This window comes from Oxyura jamaicensis, chromosome 14 (genome assembly GCF_011077185.1).
Source record: "Oxyura jamaicensis isolate SHBP4307 breed ruddy duck chromosome 14, BPBGC_Ojam_1.0, whole genome shotgun sequence".
Taxonomy (NCBI): Eukaryota; Metazoa; Chordata; class Aves; order Anseriformes; family Anatidae; genus Oxyura; species Oxyura jamaicensis.
The window spans coordinates 11,338,548-11,355,432 of record NC_048906.1 but is presented as its reverse complement, the minus strand read 5'-3'; the positions used below and the strand labels follow the sequence as shown (position 1 = coordinate 11,355,432).

The window sequence follows — 16,885 nt, the reverse complement described above, 5'->3', positions numbered from 1 at the left end:
GCCCGGCCGCGCTGTCAGGGCCCGGCAGAGGCCCGCGGAGCCGCGGCCTCGAGTGGCTGGGCAGGCCGGGCACGGCGCCCCGGGAGCGGGCAGGGAGCGGGGCCGCCCGCGGAGCCCATCGCCCGGCCTCAGCCGGGAGCCGCGCCCGGCGGCCAGGCCGCAGCGGGAGCCCCGCGAATCCGGTCGCTTGCCGGGGGCAGGGGCAGAACCCTGGGGCCATCGCTGGGTAACGGGCCTGTGACCTCAGCCCCGGGCGGGCAGCCCCGGGAGCCAGAGGCAACATGAGTGTCTCGGTCACACTGGCAGAGCTGGCGGACGTCGCTTTCCGCACGCCCAACAGCGGCAGCATCAACGCCGGTGCCCTTCACCTCCTCCTGCGAGGCCTCCTGGAGCACCTGCGCCTGCAGGATGCCTCCACGCAGGTCTCGGAGGACGAGAGGGGCCTCCTCGAGCCCAGGGCTGGGGCTGCAGGGAGGCCCCGCTCCCTCCTCCTGCAGCCGGAGGGGCAGCCAGGCTGCCCCAGCGGGTCCCCGGGCACCGTGGAGCTGCCGACCCCCAGGCAGGACGTAGGCAGGCCAGACACCGACACGTGGCAAACGGCGCAGCTGACAAAGAGGATGGAGATGATTGAGGAGGGGATGACGAAGGTCAGGAGCCATCCTCGGCAAGGCTCCCGTCTTCAGTGGGGTGCCAGTCACGCTGGGCTGCTGGCATGGTCCTATGCCATGCATCATCCTGCTCTACACGGTGTCCTGCCCTACATGGAGATGTGTCCATGTGCTGCCTCCCCAGTTCAGGGGCTTGTCCGTGGGGATTTCTGCTGCCCTAAGACTGGAGAGCCTGGCAAAGCACAGAGACCTGTTTCTGGCTCAGCTGCCACCAGCCACACTGTGGGAGTCTCATTAAGGAGCAATATTTTAACACAGGCACTGGCCAAAGGTAGTTTTGGCCACATTACACTTGTCCCCAGGGCTCCAGCAGCGTAAGCTCTGAGATTTGAGTCTGCTGGGTCCCATCCTGCCCTGACAAGGGTCCCCACAGTTGTGCTTGGGGCCTGGGGTGTCCCAGTGCGTGCAGGGACAGCATCCTGTCTCCTGTGCCTGCCCCGTGACACAGAATGGCTGAACTGCAGATGAGAGCAGTGCTGCCTCATGGGCAGCTCAGGACCCCATCCATAGGAGACGCGGCCGTGGCACAGGTTCAATTTATTTGGCTGTTAAAGTTCAGATCCTGTGTTGGAAACATAGTGTGCGGCATCAGAGCTGTCGTTATCACTCAAGTTGCATGTGGCAGCACAAGGATGAGTTGTGATAGCTGTGTGCCCTGCCCTGCTTGGAGAAGGGCTGGGGTCCAGGAATGGACTGCAGACATCTCTGAGCCAGCACGGGGCCAGCCTGCAGTAAACCCAACATTTCTTCATCTGTTGTGAGACCTGACAGCCCCAGGCTGGTCCCATCTCATATTTCGTGAGCTCAGCTTTGAGCATAATCCAAGAGCAAAGGGAAGAGGTGGCAGCACTTTGCCAGGGCGAGGCAGCTGCAGCCAGGATACATGTTCCCTTTCACCATCTTTCATCTGAGTGTAGGGGAGCTCCATGGGCATGGCCATGGGCCAGCCAGATGTGGGCGATGCTGCGGGACTGTGGCCCCTCTGGGATGGAGCTCTGTGTCCCAGAGACACCTCCAGGCCCGGGTCTGTGCTGCTCAGCCTCCCTTCTCACCACATCCCCCAAGCCTGCAGGGACCCAGCGGCACCAGCTGAACCCCTCCCGATTCCTCAGGTCACGGACAAGCTACAGGAGATGCTCAGCACCAGCTGCTCTCTGAAAACCACCATCGAGGCCTTCCAGGAAGAGCTGCAGCTCCTGAAGGACAATTTCCAGAAGGTGCATGCATGGAGCTGGGCTGGTGCTGGAGGGCTCTCAGCAGAGGGCTTGGGACAGGGATGAGATCTGGGTTCTCGGGCTCCTTCCCACCCCAAGATGGAGCAGGGTGATGTGGGATCTGCCCAGGGGTTGTGGATGGACCCCTTGCCCACAGCCACAGAGCCCCACCATGGCCTGGGCTGGGCGCTGCTAATCCTTGCCTGTCACTGCTGGCCCTGATCCCCACCATTCCCAGTCCCTGCGCACACCGGGGCCTCCGATGTCCTTGTTTGTCAGGCTGGTCTGGAGGAGCTGCAAGAACGGGCGGCACAGCAGGACAAGCACAGCAACCTCCTGCAGAACATCCTGGGCCAAATGGTGAGTGGGGAGAGCCCTGGCAGCAGGGCTGGGAGTGGGTGTCCACGGCACCGGTGCTCAGAGGCACTCAGCATCCAGCCCCTGAAACTGCCCTGCAGGCTTGGGGACAGAATGGCACTGGGGATTCTGGCAGGGTTTGGTGTCACTGTCCCCAACCCAGGGGCTCCCAGTGCTCTCCTCCTGCACCAGGGCTGATTTCTCTTCTGGCCACAGGCAGAGGTGCGGCGGGAGCTGGGCACCTTCTCCTGGCAGGCCGGTGTGCTGTGCTCGCTCTGCAGGGTGCCCACTGGCGAGGTTTGTGCACGCTCCCGGCTGCCAGGCAATTTGCTGGGGGCTGTCCCCTCAGCTCTGGCATGGCACAGGGCTCTTCTCCTTCCCTAAATCCTCAGGGCTGTTCCATTTCAGCTTTCCAGCCGGGAGCTCAGCCCTGAGGCCCCCCAGGAGCCAGCCCAGCTGAGCTGGCTGCCGGAGCGGCACGTGGCCGTGGAGACCTGCATCAGCTGCCACGAGAACCAGCTCCAGCGGCGCGGTGAGCACCGATGTCCCCACCACGTCAGCTCACAGTGCTGGGGTGTTCCACTGGGTTCTTGCCAGGACCAGTGCACGGTGGTGCCACACGCAGCCATCCCGGCTGGGTCCCCAAGCTGCTGCAGCCTCCTTGTCCGTCTGCCTTGCTCCCAGACACGCTGGCACAGATGCTGTGGACGTGGCTGCTGCCCACGGGTGCCCTGGTGTGGGCCACGCCTTGGGGCTGGCAGCAGGGCCGGGGCATCTCCCAGCCATAAAGCCACCCGGGTTAGGGACAGTGCTGCACTGGTGGCCTGCAGGAGCCAGTGCCGCCTGGAGCAAAGCTTTGGTGTCTGTTTTCAGCAGATTTGGGGACCCTGGAGGATGTGGCCACCCAACTGGAGAAGGTGCAAGGCGAACTAAAGCACCTGCAGGGCAAAGGAGAGAAGGTGCCAAGATGCCCGGACCTCAGGGTTGCTGCCCCGTGGCCTGGGGTCTGCAGCCCAGCACCCTGCTCGCCAGGACTGCCCTGGTGTCACCTGCAAGACCACTTCACTGCCTCGTGTGGCTGCCTGCCATGTGCCTTACCTGGGGCCACATTTTCTCCTCCCTAGGGGCCAGATTTTGGCAGGGAGGTGCTGAGCCAGGTGGGGCAGCTGCAGGAGCAATGTACGAGACTCCAAGAGGCTGCAGAGCGGCTGTGGGCTGACACCGAGGACACCCAGGTGAGCACGGTCCCGGGCTCAGCTGAGGAGCCACTCATGGTGTGGTTTGTGTCCGATCCAGGCCGGAGGCAGCGTGCCAGCATTTGGCAGAGCTGGGGCCGAGCAGTGGCTCCGAGGGGGACGCAGGGGGAGGCGGATGGGCTCAGGCATGTGGTGGCAATCCCTGGCAGTGGGCTTCACCCACGAGTGGGGGCTGCGTCCGATGGTGGTGGAGCACCCGGCCGTGAGCAAGGCAGCCCAGAGCACTAGGCAGGCACTAGGGCAAGGCAGCCGAGGCGCTGCCAAAGGAGGGCATGGGCATTGTGCGTAGGGGAGCCCCAAGAGGCACGGCATGGGCAGGCGGGGCTGCGGGGCTGGCTGGCACTGTGCCCCTCAGAAAGCAGACGAGGCCGTGCTGGAGACCAAAGTGAACCAGGACGAGCTGCAACGCGCCATGGCCCAGCTGAGCGAGATGATGCAGGACCTGCTGCAGAGGATGTCCCTGCATGGCCAGGCCAGGCATAAAGCCCTGGAGCTCGTCAGCGAGGTGGACTCCAAGGTAGCGGTGTCACCTGGGGAGGGTGGCGGTGACGGAGACATGCACCAGGCCAGGGGGCAGTTCCCCCAGGTATCCTCTGCACCAGGAGGGTGAGCCCTGAATCTGCCAATGCCAAGAGTCCCTTTGCCAGGGCTGGGCATGACCCAGGGTGTCCCCAACATCTCTCAGGGGCAGCAGTGTCCCCTGAAATGGGCCTGGTGTCCCGCTGGGCCCCTCTGCCCTCCCTGCACGGGTTCTGTGCAGTGCTGGCTCCCCTGCAGACTCAGTGGGAGCAGGTTTGGAGGCTCAGCAAGCAGTGCCACTGCCAGGGGCCTTGCTTCGATACCAGCGGTCCCGCCGGCCTCAAGAGGTGAGGGCTGCTGGGTCCCATCCTGTCCTCTCACATCCCGTTCTATCCTATTCCACCCTGTCCCATCCCATCTCCCTCCACCCTGTCCTTTCTGCCCCCGGGCCGTGCTGTCCCTGCACCTCCAACCCTGACCCATCCCGCCCTGTCCCTCCCATCCAGAACCTCGTTGTCCCACCCTGCCCGCGGGGTGCTGGCCACCCGGGGGAACCTTGCGGGGTCGCTGCATGCTGGCAGGGCGCTCAGCAGCCACCTGTGTTGCAGGCACCACTTCCACCCAGTGAAGTGCATCTCCTGCGACAGACCCCTGGCCGTGGCCCCAAGGCCGTGAGTACTGTGCAGCCCCCCTGTTGGACCCCCCCCAAGCCACACCAGCACTGGAGACCGCTGCTGGCCGCTGCCTTCCCGCCTCATCCACAGGCACTTGGTGACAGTGCGGAAGTCCAGCCTGCACCTGCAGTCTCATCCAGCCAGCGCCGGTGGCACCAACCGCACGGCACAGCAGCTGCCGGGGAGGTGAGGCCTGCGAGGTGACACGTTGTCCCCTCCCCTGCCGCTGGGGTCCCTCACCCTGGGCAGGAGCGCTAACAGCAGTGCTCCTTCCCCAGGGAGTACGAGGGGAGCAACCAGCCCAGCCGGGGCCCCGTGAGTCCCACCAGGCCACTGTCCTCCTCCAGCTCCCTGACCACCGCCTGTCCCCTCGGAGTCCCCGCGGATTTCACCTGCCAGAACGTGAGCCCCCACCCCCGCGTGCCCCCTGTGTGCTGGAAACCAGCCGAGCCCGGCCGGGGTGGGCACAGCCTCGGGCACCTCTGATGGCATCGGCTGCTCCTCCCTCTAGGGCCAAGTGGATATTTTGGGCATCGACGGGGTCATCTACAAGGGCAGGCTGAGCTCGCAGGCCGCCAACGGGAACATCGCCCTGGGCAGGGACTTCCCAGGTAGGGGAGCAGTCCTGGGGCACCACGTTAGCTCTGGCCTGAGCCAGCACATCCCGACAGGGGTGCCTGGGGTGGCTCGGTTGCCATCGCTGCCCACGTAGCCCAGCCTCACATGCCCCCTGCAATGGCGTCTCTGCTTCTCACCATGAAGGAACAAAGTCCCCCCAGCCCCCTGCCCAGCACGCTGCGGAGAAAACGCGTCGCACCCCTAAGTACGGCAGCCACTACGTGTCCCCGTACTCGTGTGAGTGCCTGTCCTGGGTGTCCTGCGCGCTGCCGGCCCCACCGCCTGGGCTCACCCAGGGGAGCCACCGGGGGTGTTGTGCCCCGTGCAAGGCCCTTTGTCTTCCTGCACTGCAGGTGCTGCCACGCGGACGAGAACCGTCTCCTCGGGGGGTCGGTGGCAGGCCACTGCAGGTGGCAGGATAGCCGGCGTCTGAGCTGCCCGGGGGGGCTGTGAAATGGCGCGGGGGTCCAGGAAGGGGCAGGAGCCTCGGGGAATAAAGGGGTGGGAGCCAAGCTGCCCCGGCTTCTCCTTCCCCCTCGCAGCTGCGTAACACCACAAAGGCCATAAAGATTTTCTCTGCTCTGCTGCCTGCCCCGCGTGGTCCCTGGGCTCACCGGGGCACATGGGGTGTCCTGGGGGAGTCAGCAACCAGAGCCTGACCCCCCAGATCCCTGTCGGGGTGTGCAGCCTGGCCACGGTACCAGGGGCAGCAGGGCACAACCGCACCGGTGCCGGGGTCCCTCCTGTGGTGCCGAGGGCAGCACGTGTCCGTCCTTGTGCTGCAGGAGCTGGCAGGACGGCTGCACGGCCCCTGAGGCCGCGAGAGCAGCGCCAGGGCTTGGGTAGGTGGCTCCTGCCCCAGTACAGCCCCAGCCGGGCTTTGTGCCCCTCATGAGATCAGCTCCCCAAGCTCCTGGGCTGAGTCCTGGTAAGCTCCCCGACCAGTTCGGGTCTGGGGTCTGGCCCTGGATTTTCCATTCCTGTGGCTCTTGGTGGGTCTGGGGCAGTGACAGGCAGGCTCCCCTCCCTGCCACCCACATCTCCACGCGGCTCCACCCGAGGCTGGGGAGGGATCCCAGATCCCTTCTCCGTGCCTGCCTTGAGTGGGCTCTGCACCGCGCACCCCCGGCCCCGCAAACCGTCCCCTGCACCACCAGGACTCCACGCCAGCCCCCGTGTGCCAGAGCTCAGGGCCCCAGCTCACCGCCCCAGCTCACCCTGGATGCCAGCAGCTCGGCGGGGCAGGACCGAGTCCCGCAGCCCCAGCACAACCCCACATGAGGAGGCTCAGGAGGGCGAACATCCAGCTCCAGCCCCTGCTGCCTCTGCCCCTCCAAGAAGCAGGGGAGAGGCGGCCCAGGTGAAACCACCGCTTGCACAGGTTACTTCAGCAACACAAAGGAAAAACTGAAATTAATTATTGACTGGTGAGCAGGGGGATGCAGGGGCACAGCCGCACAGGGAGAAGGCTCAGCAGGGGTGGCACCCTCACATGGACCTGTAAGAGGGGGTTGAGAGGCCAGGGAAACGATCAGAGAGCTGGAGCACCTCTCCTGCAGAGAAACTGAAAGAGCTGGGGGTGTTCAGCCTGGAGAAGGCTCTGGGGAGACCTTACGGGGCCCTTTCAATAAATAAAGGGGGCTTGTAAGAAAGATAAAGACTTTTTACCAGGGCCATGTAGTGGCAGGACAGGGGACGGCAGCTTTAAACTAAAAGAAGGCAGATTTAGGTTAGGTATTAGGAAGAAATTCTTTGCTCAGAGGGTGGCGAGGCCCAGGCTGCCCAGAGGAGCTGTGGGTGCCCCATCCCGGGCAGTGCCCGAGGCCAGGCTGGGTGGGATTTGGGCAGCCTGGGCTGGGGGCCATGTCCCTGCAACCCCCCGTGCCCCAGCTGGCCTTCCCCACGTCCCGCCGCTGCTGCAAACGAAGCAAAGACACCGGGTTCAAAGCAGAAGAGCGTGTATTGCAAGCGGCTGCGGCGTGTCCGGAGAGACTTCCAGCCGCCAGGAGAAAAGAACAGAGGGGTTAAAAATGATCCCAGTCTCTAGGGTTACACATTGTCATGCAAACAGCCCCGGGGCAAACCCCATCCCAGGAGGGCGAGGAGGGGACGGGGGCTCACCGCTGCGGCCTGCCCTCAGCCCCACTCACCCGCTGCGTGCGGGGTGCGGGAGCAGCCCTCGCTCTCCTCCTCCGCACGAAAAACCAAGCGGTGCGGGGCGTCCGCCCCCCGCCAGGACGCGCGGGGCCAAGGGAGGGGGGGGACACAGGCACGGTCCTTTCTGCGCAGCGGGGCGGCACGGCTGGCGCGGGGACCATGAAGGGGTCTCCTCCGTAAGTGTCACTCGCATGCAAACTCCAGTGTCCCGAGAGAGGAGGGGGTCGCACCCTCCCCGAGAGCCCGACCACAGCGTGGTCCCAGGCGGAGGCTGGCACCGGCCTCGCGTCCCACGCAGCCTCCCGCTGTCCCTGGGGAGCTCTGTTCAGCTCTAGGACAAGTAAAAACTACTTCAAACCAAACCCATGCAAGGCAGCTATTTGCTCGTGTGTCTCTGTGGCCGCCAGACGCTCTGGCAGCGGAGTTCCTCTCCTCTTCGGGGAGGGGGAAAAAAATATATATATATATTTATACGCAGGGGTCCCCGCCACGTTCGCTCTCCGCTGCGGCCTCATCTCTCTGCCTCCATGGTCACGTTGGCCTTCTGTTCTGCCGTGGCCTGCTGCGAGACGGCGGCGGGCCAGCCCGCGGGCTGCACCGGGGGGGGCCGGAGTCCACATGCTCTGCTGCTGGCCGGGGGGGGAGGCCGCGGGCCAGGCAGGGTTGAAGGCCCCGTGCTGGGGCAGCGGCGGGGCCGGGGGCGGCGGGGAGGTCGCCATGGAGGCCACGGGGCTGCTGCTGTTGAAGCTCTCGGAAGCCTTGAGGCGGGAGAACATGGTGAGGGCGTCGGGGAAGTTGGGCGGCGTGGCCGGCGTGTTGGCGGGAGTGCACATCTGCGGGAAGGAGACAGGGGGTCAGCGGGGCCGGGGCCGCCCGCGGGCACAGCGCCAGCCCCGCGGGGGAGGCAGGCGGCTCGTCCCCGGCTTGGGGTCTCCGTCGTTCGCCTCCCGCAGCTGAGCCCCGGCTCAGGGAAGGACACGGGGGGACCTCGACGCACGGCCCAGCCCCTTGCCTGGGGTGCTGGGGATGCCGTGAGGCAAGGGGGGACCGGGCGGCCATCCTGACGACGCCCCGCACCCCTGCCCTTCCTCGCACAGCCAGGCAGCAGCTGCTGGTACGGGCTGCGCGGCGGCTCCCTTGCTTTGCCAGCCCCGCTGTGGTGCTTCCTGCAGTTATTTAAGGCTCTGAAGATTAATCCTGTGGCGAGAGCTCCTGTCAGAGGGCCTGGGCAGGACCTCGCCGCGCCTGCTCCTTCTGCTCCACGACCCACTGGTGCCACCAGGGGCCTGCAGCTTTCTGGCTCCTGGAGCCTGGGTGCACCCCGGCCACGCCAGGCGTTTGCTCTGCGCGCTCCAAATCCCCAATTGTCCTGGAGAGTCAAATGAGGCCACGGCAGCCAGCAAATCCCTAAGACACATCTGCCCAGGCAGATTATGGGCTGCTGAAGCACGGGAGTTAAAGGAGCAGAGCTCGGGGACCGCGGGGAGAGCTGAGCAGGCAGCAGCCACGTGTCTGCACGCTCCTGCGCGCACACCCCGCATGCGAAGCAGTGGCTGGAGAGGTGGGAGAGCACTTACCATCTGATGGTGGTGGCTGTAGGGGATGTTTGTCTCTTGAAAAAAAGCACTGAGAGCAGTCTGAAAGAAACAAACAAAAAAAGGGAAGGTGTTAGCAGCAGCGGGCGAGCACAGCACCCTACCTCACCCCTGCACGCAACAGCAGGGCTTCGCAGGGCCGCAGGGGGGGCAGCGGCCTGCCTCCAGCTCGCTCCCCGCTGGGGAGGGCGTTTGCGCGGCGCGAGAGCCAAACTGCCCAGCGCAGGGCCTGGCCCAGCGCCTTGCATCCGTTACCCGCTTCGGCCACCTCCTAGCAGAGCTGGCACGACCTCCAAAAGCGGCCCTGAGGGGCTGGGCTGTGCACGCCACGGAGCCAGCAGGAGGAACAGCCCTGGTGCCCGGGGCGTGCAGCGGAGGGCAGGCCACACGCAGCTGCTCCCGCAGCCCCCAGCAGCGGGCCGCGCTTGCCGCCTGCTTTCGCCGAGCCAGGCGGTGAGCGCGCGAACCCGGAGCGCTGCCGCGCTCAGGGCTGGAGAAGCGGCCGCCTTGGGAGCGGACCCCAGCGGGCGTTTCACAACCCAGCGATGCTCTGCAGCTGCCGCGGGCAGGGAGAGGAGGGAACCCACATCCAAACCCAGCAGGGGAAGCAGCGTGGCAGCGGGCGAGACGCGTGCCCTGAACGGGACGGGACCACGGGCACAGCGCTGCAACGGGCGGCGAGCGAGACCGCCCGCCGCACACACGGGGCACGCTGAATTCAGCTGCAGGCTGGGTACGGTTCTGACTGACACGGCTTTGGTTTGCTTCCAGTTCAGACCAGTAATAATCTGGTCAATGTCATACGCCTGTGGCATGTGACGGGCCGAGGAGGGCCGCACGGAGGGAGTGCCGGGCGCAGGCTGGCGAGGAGGGCGGGCCGGGCGCAGGTTTGAGGGCTGGGAGGAGACGGCGGCAAATCTGGGGGCACACGGGACTGGGCTGCCGTAGGATTGGCCAAGGTGAAGCTGCCCCACGTTCTGTGCCAGGCTTTAGTTGATTTGGGGCTGCAGCCGGGCGCTACCGCAGCACCAAGCCCTTGCTCCCCGCCGCCGCGGGGACAGGCGAGAGGCAGAGGCAGGCTGCGCCAAACCCACTGCAGCGGCTGCAGCCCGAGCACCGCACGCACGCGGGAGCGCACTCCTCCTCCTGCCGGCACCCACGGCCGCACACTCGGGGCCGAGCGGTCACAGCTCAGCTCAGCGACCTGGTGGAGGCAAAGCTGCGGGCGAGCCAGCCAGCACGGGGTTTGTGGTTTTCCTGGCCGAGCTACCAGCAGGACCAGGCGGCAGCCAGCAGCGTTACCTGGTTGTTACGTCCCGGGACCAAAACGCAACGATTCCGACCTCGGTGGGGGGAAGCAATTGCTGCTGCGGAGCGTGGTCACTGCCAAAGTGCCGAGGGCACACGGAGCAGCTGGGCTGCCGAGGCGATTCCCCGCCACGGCTGCGTTCCTCCAGGGGCGGGCTGCGACCTCAGCACGAGCCCAGCCCCCCGGGCAGGACCCGCCAGCGGGCTCTGTGGCCCTGGGGATCAGCCCGGCACTACCTTCGTCCCGGGTGAGGTCCCACGTCTCTGCCCTCAGACGCTATCTCTCGGCCAGAAGGGAACGTGATAAGAAAGGGGGAAAGCAGCGAACGGGAAGCTCGCGCAGAGGTGTGGGCACGGCCGAACGCCGTAAGCCGATTAGATCTGCTTTGTGCTCCTGTTCTCCCAGCGGGCTCGTATCTGAGACCGTGCCACCAGCGGGTGGGGGCACAGAAGGCCCCTGCTGTCCCCCCAGCCATCCCCGCCAGCCCCGGGATGAAAGCTGCCGCCTGGGCGCAGGACGCACGCCACAAGCAAGCCCCTCTGCCCAAAACACCGCGCTCCCCCCGCCTCCGCCTGCCCATTTCCAGGAGCAGCAGCAGAAGCAGTTCCTCTGCTCACCGCTCCGGGCCTTGCGTGCCCCCCAGCCACAGGGGGTGGCTGTCCCCGAGGTGCCAGCACCCGCACACCCAGGGGGGCACCGGGTGTCACGGCCATCACTGGCCGGGCCCTAAGGCCCCTCGCTGTTTCTCTGCTCCCCCTGGGTGCCAGGAGGCAGCGGCGGCCACGGGGGCCCCCTGCCCTTCAGCCACAAAGGAAGGGGAAGGAGCTTGCTAGAGCATAAAGACACGAGAAGTGGAAATCCCAAGCAGAGCCACGGCGAGCAGAGCCAGGCACCTGCTCCTCCCCTTGCTCCCCTTGCACAACCTCACCACCCTGAGCACAGACACTACGCTCTGCAGCAGCAAAAAGGCACGAATCGAGCTTTTTTTTTTTTTTTAACAGCTGACGTCTTCTTATTCTTCCCAAGCAGCCCCAGGGGCAACCAGTGCGTCAGAAAGCCAATTAATACTCTTCTACCTGAGCAAGGAGCCTGGCGCACAGCTCAGCCCCGAGCTCAGGCTCTGCAAACACCTCGCTGCTGGGGTCCAGCTGCGGTGGATTCCTGCTGCCCTGCCCGGTGCCTCCCCCAGCAGGGGCACTTGTGGCCCCCCAGGGCCCTGCTGCCAGCCCTCGCCCGCAGACACCCCAAGTTGCCTCCTTGAGCCCCCCCAGACCAGCAGCACTCCCCCGGCCGCCCCTGCCGGTCCCTGGGAGCAGGGCGGTGCTGGGAGAGCCCCGAGGTTCGCCAAGTGCAGCGTGAGGAGCCCCAGCTGCCCCGTGAGACAGGAGCGAAGCCACAGAGAGCCGAAGGGGCGACCCACGTGTTACCCACGAGCTGCTGCCCATGCCCTGAGGACAGGGGTGCATGCCTGCAGAATAAACGGCTTCCTTGTCAGGGCCCTGGACACGGTGCAGGCTTGGAGCAGCTCCTGCTGCAGCAAAGGCAGCTGTACATACCCCCAGAGCAGCTCCTCGCCCGCGCTGTCCCGGGCCGTGTTCCTTCAGCCCAGACAAAGCGTGGGGCCAGCAGGACTCCACGCAGCCAAACCCCTCCGCAGCACCCTCCCCCTGCAGCCACAGCAGCCCTCGGGCCGCACAAGCCCAGCAAAGCAGTGACGGGAACGTAGTCCCCAAACAGCAGCAGCCCCCCGGCCCAAAGCTGCGTTTCAGCCCCAAAACCACCCCTCGGCCCCGCTAGGGGAGAGCGCTCTGCCCGCCGAGGGGGTGGGAACTGCCGCACGGGCGGTGGAGCTGCCTGGCAGCTGGGGAGCTGCTGCGAACTCCCTGGGGAAGGAAGGGGCAGCGCTGGGGATTGGGAACGGGGCAGCCTGGAGGTTCTTCGCTGCCGACCCAGGGGCTCCACCAGCAGCTCACCGCAGAGCCAAACACGTCTGACTGGGGGGACGCAGCTCCCCACGGAGGCCATCACCCCACGGCCTCCCTCTCCCTCCTGCTCCCCTGTGCAAAGGCAGCGAGCGGGGCCGGGGCAGGCAGGTGCCGCTCCAAGCATTGGCAAAGGGAGCCGGGGCAGCAGCCTGCGTGCACCGGGGGGCTCACACCGTGCCCCTGGAGGAACGCTTCGAAACCAAGGAAACCCTGACTGAAGGCAGAGGCAATTAGCGCTGAACTTGCCTGAACTCCACCAATTTATTCTCGCCACAGCTCCGGGCCAGCCGGCAAACGGGCACCAGGCTGGAATAACAAAAGCCTCCGCACATCACATCCGAGAGGTGAGAGCACTGTGGAGCCAGGAGCCAGCACCTCCCCGGCGTGGCTCCCCGAAGAAGGCATGCCCAGCGGCCATTTTGCAAAGGGAATTATCTGACCGTTGCACCAAAAGCGAGTGGGAACGTGGTAATGGCTCATCGCAGCGCGTTTGTTTACAGCCGCGCTTCCTCTGAGTCATGTGAGCGCCGAACCGGCAGGAGACGGCCGTTTGTACTTGTGCAACTCGCCCAACGGTGGCAAAGTTCCGCGGAAAGCCGTTTGGAAGAAAAGCAACTTCTGTCATCCGCCACCACCCGTCCTCCCGGGGCCGCGCAGGGCTGCTGGGAGGTGACCCCGCAGCCCCGGAGGGCCGCCGCCGCCGCCCGGTGTTGGTAAACAAAGCCGGGGCACGGCTCGCCCGCCGAACGCCCGCCGCTCTCGCTGGGGACGTGCCACCGAGCGGCGAGGCGTGCGGCGGGGGACGAGGCGAGCTCGGCGTGAGGAGCGTGAGGAGCGTGCGGGCGGCGTGCGGGGCCACGCTCAGCCCGGCTTCGAGGGCCGGCGGGCGGCGTGCTGCCGGGAACGGCGCATCCCTGCTCGCAGACGGCGTGGCGGTGCGGTGCCCGCTCCATCCGACGGCCGTCACCTCGCCGGGAGGCCCCGGGCCCGGCTGCGGGGCCTGCTGACGGTGCGTGCGCCGGGGCCCGGCTGCGGGGTGCCTCACGCCGCGCCGGCAGCGCGGAGCCCTCGGGCACGGAGGTGCCGCGGGCCTCACGTCCGCGGGCCGCCGGCTGCACTGCACGGGGACAGCCCCGGGCACCGGGAAGCCGCCGCGATCCCGGCGCCTCGCTAAGCCCCGCTCCGCCCCGGGGGCTACCGGGGGGTGCCCGGCCTCGATCCCGACCGGGAGCCCCCGTGTCCCGCCCCCCCCCCCCCCCAGCCCCCGCCGTGCCCGGGGCGCGGCCGCCTCACCTCGAACTGCCAGTGCGCCGCCTGCAGCAGCTGCTTGGCCTGGTCGGCGGCGCAGCCGGCCGCCAGCACGAACTGGTTGATCATCACCTGGTGCTTGAGCTCGTCCATGGCCCCGCCGCCGCCGTCCGCCCCCCCCCCCCGCCTTCTTCTTCCCTTCCTCCTCCTCCTCCTCCCGCCGCCCTCACGGCGCCGCCACCATCGCGCAGCCGGCGCGCCTCACGCCAATGTTTACTGGGCACTGACTCACGGCGCCCGGCCAGCCCCGCGGGGCGGGAGCGGAGGCCGCCGCGGGGGGCTGCCGGGATTTGTAGTTCTACCCCCTCCCTCCGCCGCCTCGCTACCCCCCCGCGCAGCCGCCGCCCGGACTTCAGTTCCCGGCAGCCCCCGCTTTGTTTGCAGGAGCCGGCCGGCGCTTGAGTGACGCGGCGCGGCGGCCAACCGCCGCCCGCGGTGCGGTAGTACCTGACCATATATGGTCAACAACTCCGCTGCCCCCAATGAGAGGGCGGCGGGGGCGGGCCCGGCTCGGGGCGATGGCGGGGGGGGGGGGGGGGGGGGGGGGGGGGGGGGGGGAGCCGGCCCCTGAGGGGCGAGTGCCGAGGCCTGGGGCCGTGGCGCGCGGGGGTGGCAGCGGGATAAAATGCCCAATAAAAGCAAAACGGCCGTCGTGAAACGCCTGCTGAAAGTCAAATACCCCTCGTGAAACGCGGAATGAAAGTCAAATACCGTGAAATGGGAAATAAAGGCAAAATGCCCCTCAGGAAACGCCTCCGCTGAAGGGTGACCAAAGCCACCTCCCGCGGCCCTGGGTCTGCCCCGCAGCGAGGCAGCGTGAGGGGAACGCTCGGGAAGGAGCCGGGGGCTCCGGGACGAGGGCTGCTGCCTCCCGGAGCCGTGTCCCCGCAGGTCCCGTGGAGAGGCAGCCGCCAAGGAAAACCCCCAGAGGAAGGGGGCAGGCGGCGGTGGGCAGCCAGCGGGGTGTCAGCGCAGGTCCCAGGGGTCGCTTTGGCCAGGGAGACCCCGACGTCCTTGGAGATGTTCGTGAAGGGGGAAGGGTCGGCCCCGGCCTGGCAGCGCTTCGGGGAGGGTTGCAAGCCCTTTGGAGCAGGGCAGTGTTTAAAGAGGCAAAGTTCATGGGCTCGCCACTCCTCCTGGTCGGGAATAACCCCGGGGAGTCTCCAGGGCTCCCGAGCCGTGTTGCTTTCCAAGCACCCGAAAAACAAAGTGACAGCACCAGGGAGGGGGCAACAGAGACAAAGCAGTTTGTGCCGCTGGGCCGCAAACCCGGACTTCGGCTGAGCTGCTCCGGTGAGCGGCAGCTCTGCAGGCCGACGTTCTTCCTCCTTCCCGCGGGCGGGCTCCTCACTGCTGCCCTGCCAGGCGCTTCCGAGGAGGCTTCCGAAGGGAGCTGGCTGGAGCAGTGCGTGTGGAGGGAAGCCGAGTGCCCTCCTTCCTTCCTCGCGAGGCTGGAGTTGTGCTCCCCTGGTTACGCGCTGGTAGCCGAAGTCCCGCTTCAGAACACCTTTCCACCCCCGTTTTTCAGGGAGAAGCGGTGCACTGGATGCCAGCCCGGTCTGGGACACGGAGACGTAACTTGGTGGCGAGCGTGCCGGCGGAGAGTCCTGAGAGCAGCTTCACCCGGCTCCTCCTCGGCTTGGCATCGCACAATGGCACCTGGGGGCTCGGGCTGCGCTGCACCTCGTGGCGGTGCTCTGGGGATGTCAGGGAGGGCCTCCCGCCCTCCCAGCCTCTCTCCCTGCCTCTACATCCACAGCACGGGGGGGTAATAGAGGCTCAGGGAGCCTGGAGGTGACAGTGTCAAACCCATGGCACAGCTGTGGCTGCAGCACAGCCCCGAGAGCCGAGGAGAGAGTGGCAAAAGTGGCACCCGGGAGGCTCTGAGCTGCCCGATGAGCCCGATGTTCCTGGAGCTGGCCGCTGCCCCACTGCTGCTCCATCCCCAGCACAGCCGTGCGGGACGGGGCTGGGGGAGCAGCCAGGTCCCCGCTGTGCTGCCGGCAGCCGCTGTGGCCCCGAGCTGCTCGCTTTCCCTCCCCCATGCCTCTGGCAGTGGGACGGAGGCCGGTGGTGGTGCAACATCCTGCCTTTGTGTGAGCCAGCACTGGGCCGCGGCCAGCTTCTTTGGGGCTGACAGTGTGGCCCGGGGCCCTGCTGCTTGTGTCGGCCACCCCCTCCATGGCTGCTCCTGTCCCTAAAACCGCTTAGGGGCCATCCCGGTGGCTTCAGGACACCGGGGGATGCAGCAGGCAGCGTCAGTGCTGCTGCAGAGCCAGGCTGAGCCCTGGTGCTGTGCGTGCACGGGGATGAACTGCTGTGGGGACGGGGCAGCTTGTTCTTGTCCTCTCTGCAAGACCTCTCCACCCTTGAGGCCTTGATGAATTAAAGGGCTGGGCATGAAGTTTAAGAACGAGTGCTGGATTTGGCATCTGGCACAGAACATCACCATGCACGCTCCCTGTGCATCCCCGTGCAGGGTGCATCTCTGTGCAGGGTGCATCTCTGTGCACGCTCCCTGCTCAGGGCGCATCCCTGTGCACACTCCGTGCACACCCCCGTGCAGGATGCATCGCCACGCGCAGTGCGTCCCTGTACACGCTCCCCGTGCACCCCCACGCACAGTGCATCCCTGTGCAGGGTGTGTCTCTGTGCATGCTCCCCGTGCAGGTCACATCCCCACACATCCCCTTACAGGGTGCATCCCCATGCAGGGTGCATCCTCACACATCCCCGTGCAGGGAGCAGCTCAGTGCAGGCAGAATCCCCACGCATCCCCTTGCAGGGTGCATCCCCTTACACGATGCATCCTGTGCAGGGCGCAGCCCCATGCATCCCCTCCCAGGATCCATCCCCTCGCAGGATCCATCCCCTCCCAGGATCCATCCCCCGCAGGATCCATCCCCCCGCAGGATCCATCCCCTCGCAGGATCCATCCCCTCCCAGGATCCATCCCCTCCCAGGATCCATCCCCCGCAGGATCCATCCCTTCACAGGATCCATCCCCTCGGAGGATCCATCCCCTCGCAGGATCCATCCCCTCCCAGGATCCATCCCCCGCAGGATCCATCCCCCCGCAGGATCCATCCCCTCGGAGGATCCATCCCTTCACAGGATCCATCCCCTCCCAGGATCCATCCCCCCGCAGGATCCATCCCTTCACAGGATCCATCCCCCCGCAGGATCCATCCCCTCCCAGGATCCATCCCCTCGCAGGATCCATCC

General features: G+C 66.6%; 2 protein-coding genes across 2 annotated transcripts; one reads left to right on the top strand and one right to left on the bottom strand.

Annotated features, from left to right (window-relative positions):
- Positions 1–199: 199 nt before the first annotated feature.
- C14H16orf96 (chromosome 14 C16orf96 homolog) lies at positions 200–5,801 on the top strand. Its single transcript, XM_035339463.1, has 15 exons — positions 200–647; positions 1,781–1,885; positions 2,162–2,242; positions 2,456–2,536; positions 2,648–2,771; positions 3,113–3,198; positions 3,364–3,474; positions 3,851–4,014; positions 4,275–4,361; positions 4,623–4,685; positions 4,779–4,874; positions 4,967–5,090; positions 5,200–5,299; positions 5,451–5,543; positions 5,660–5,801. Exons 1-15 carry the CDS (start codon positions 282–284, stop codon positions 5,737–5,739), a joined length of 1,761 nt encoding a protein of 586 aa, XP_035195354.1. The 5' UTR covers positions 200–281; the 3' UTR covers positions 5,740–5,801.
- Positions 5,802–7,837: 2,036 nt separating this feature from the next.
- UBALD1 (UBA like domain containing 1) lies at positions 7,838–13,846 on the bottom strand. The gene is given in 4 exon segments (XM_035339472.1): positions 7,838–8,067; positions 8,069–8,296; positions 9,041–9,100; positions 13,646–13,846. Coding segments are annotated over 4 exon segments (489 nt in total). The 5' UTR covers positions 13,754–13,846; the 3' UTR covers positions 7,838–7,974.
- Between the last annotated feature and the right edge of the window lie 3,039 nt (positions 13,847–16,885).

Coding starts and splice junctions, on each gene's coding strand:
- C14H16orf96 (XM_035339463.1), top strand. CDS start 282: ATGAGTGTCTCGGTCACACTGGCAGAGCTGGCGGACGTCGCTTTCCGC. Junction 3,199..3,363: donor TGCAGGGCAAAGGAGAGAAG/GTGCCAAGATGC, acceptor TCTCCTCCCTAG/GGGCCAGATTTTGGCAGGGA. Junction 4,686..4,778: donor CTGGCCGTGGCCCCAAGGCC/GTGAGTACTGTG, acceptor CCTCATCCACAG/GCACTTGGTGACAGTGCGGA.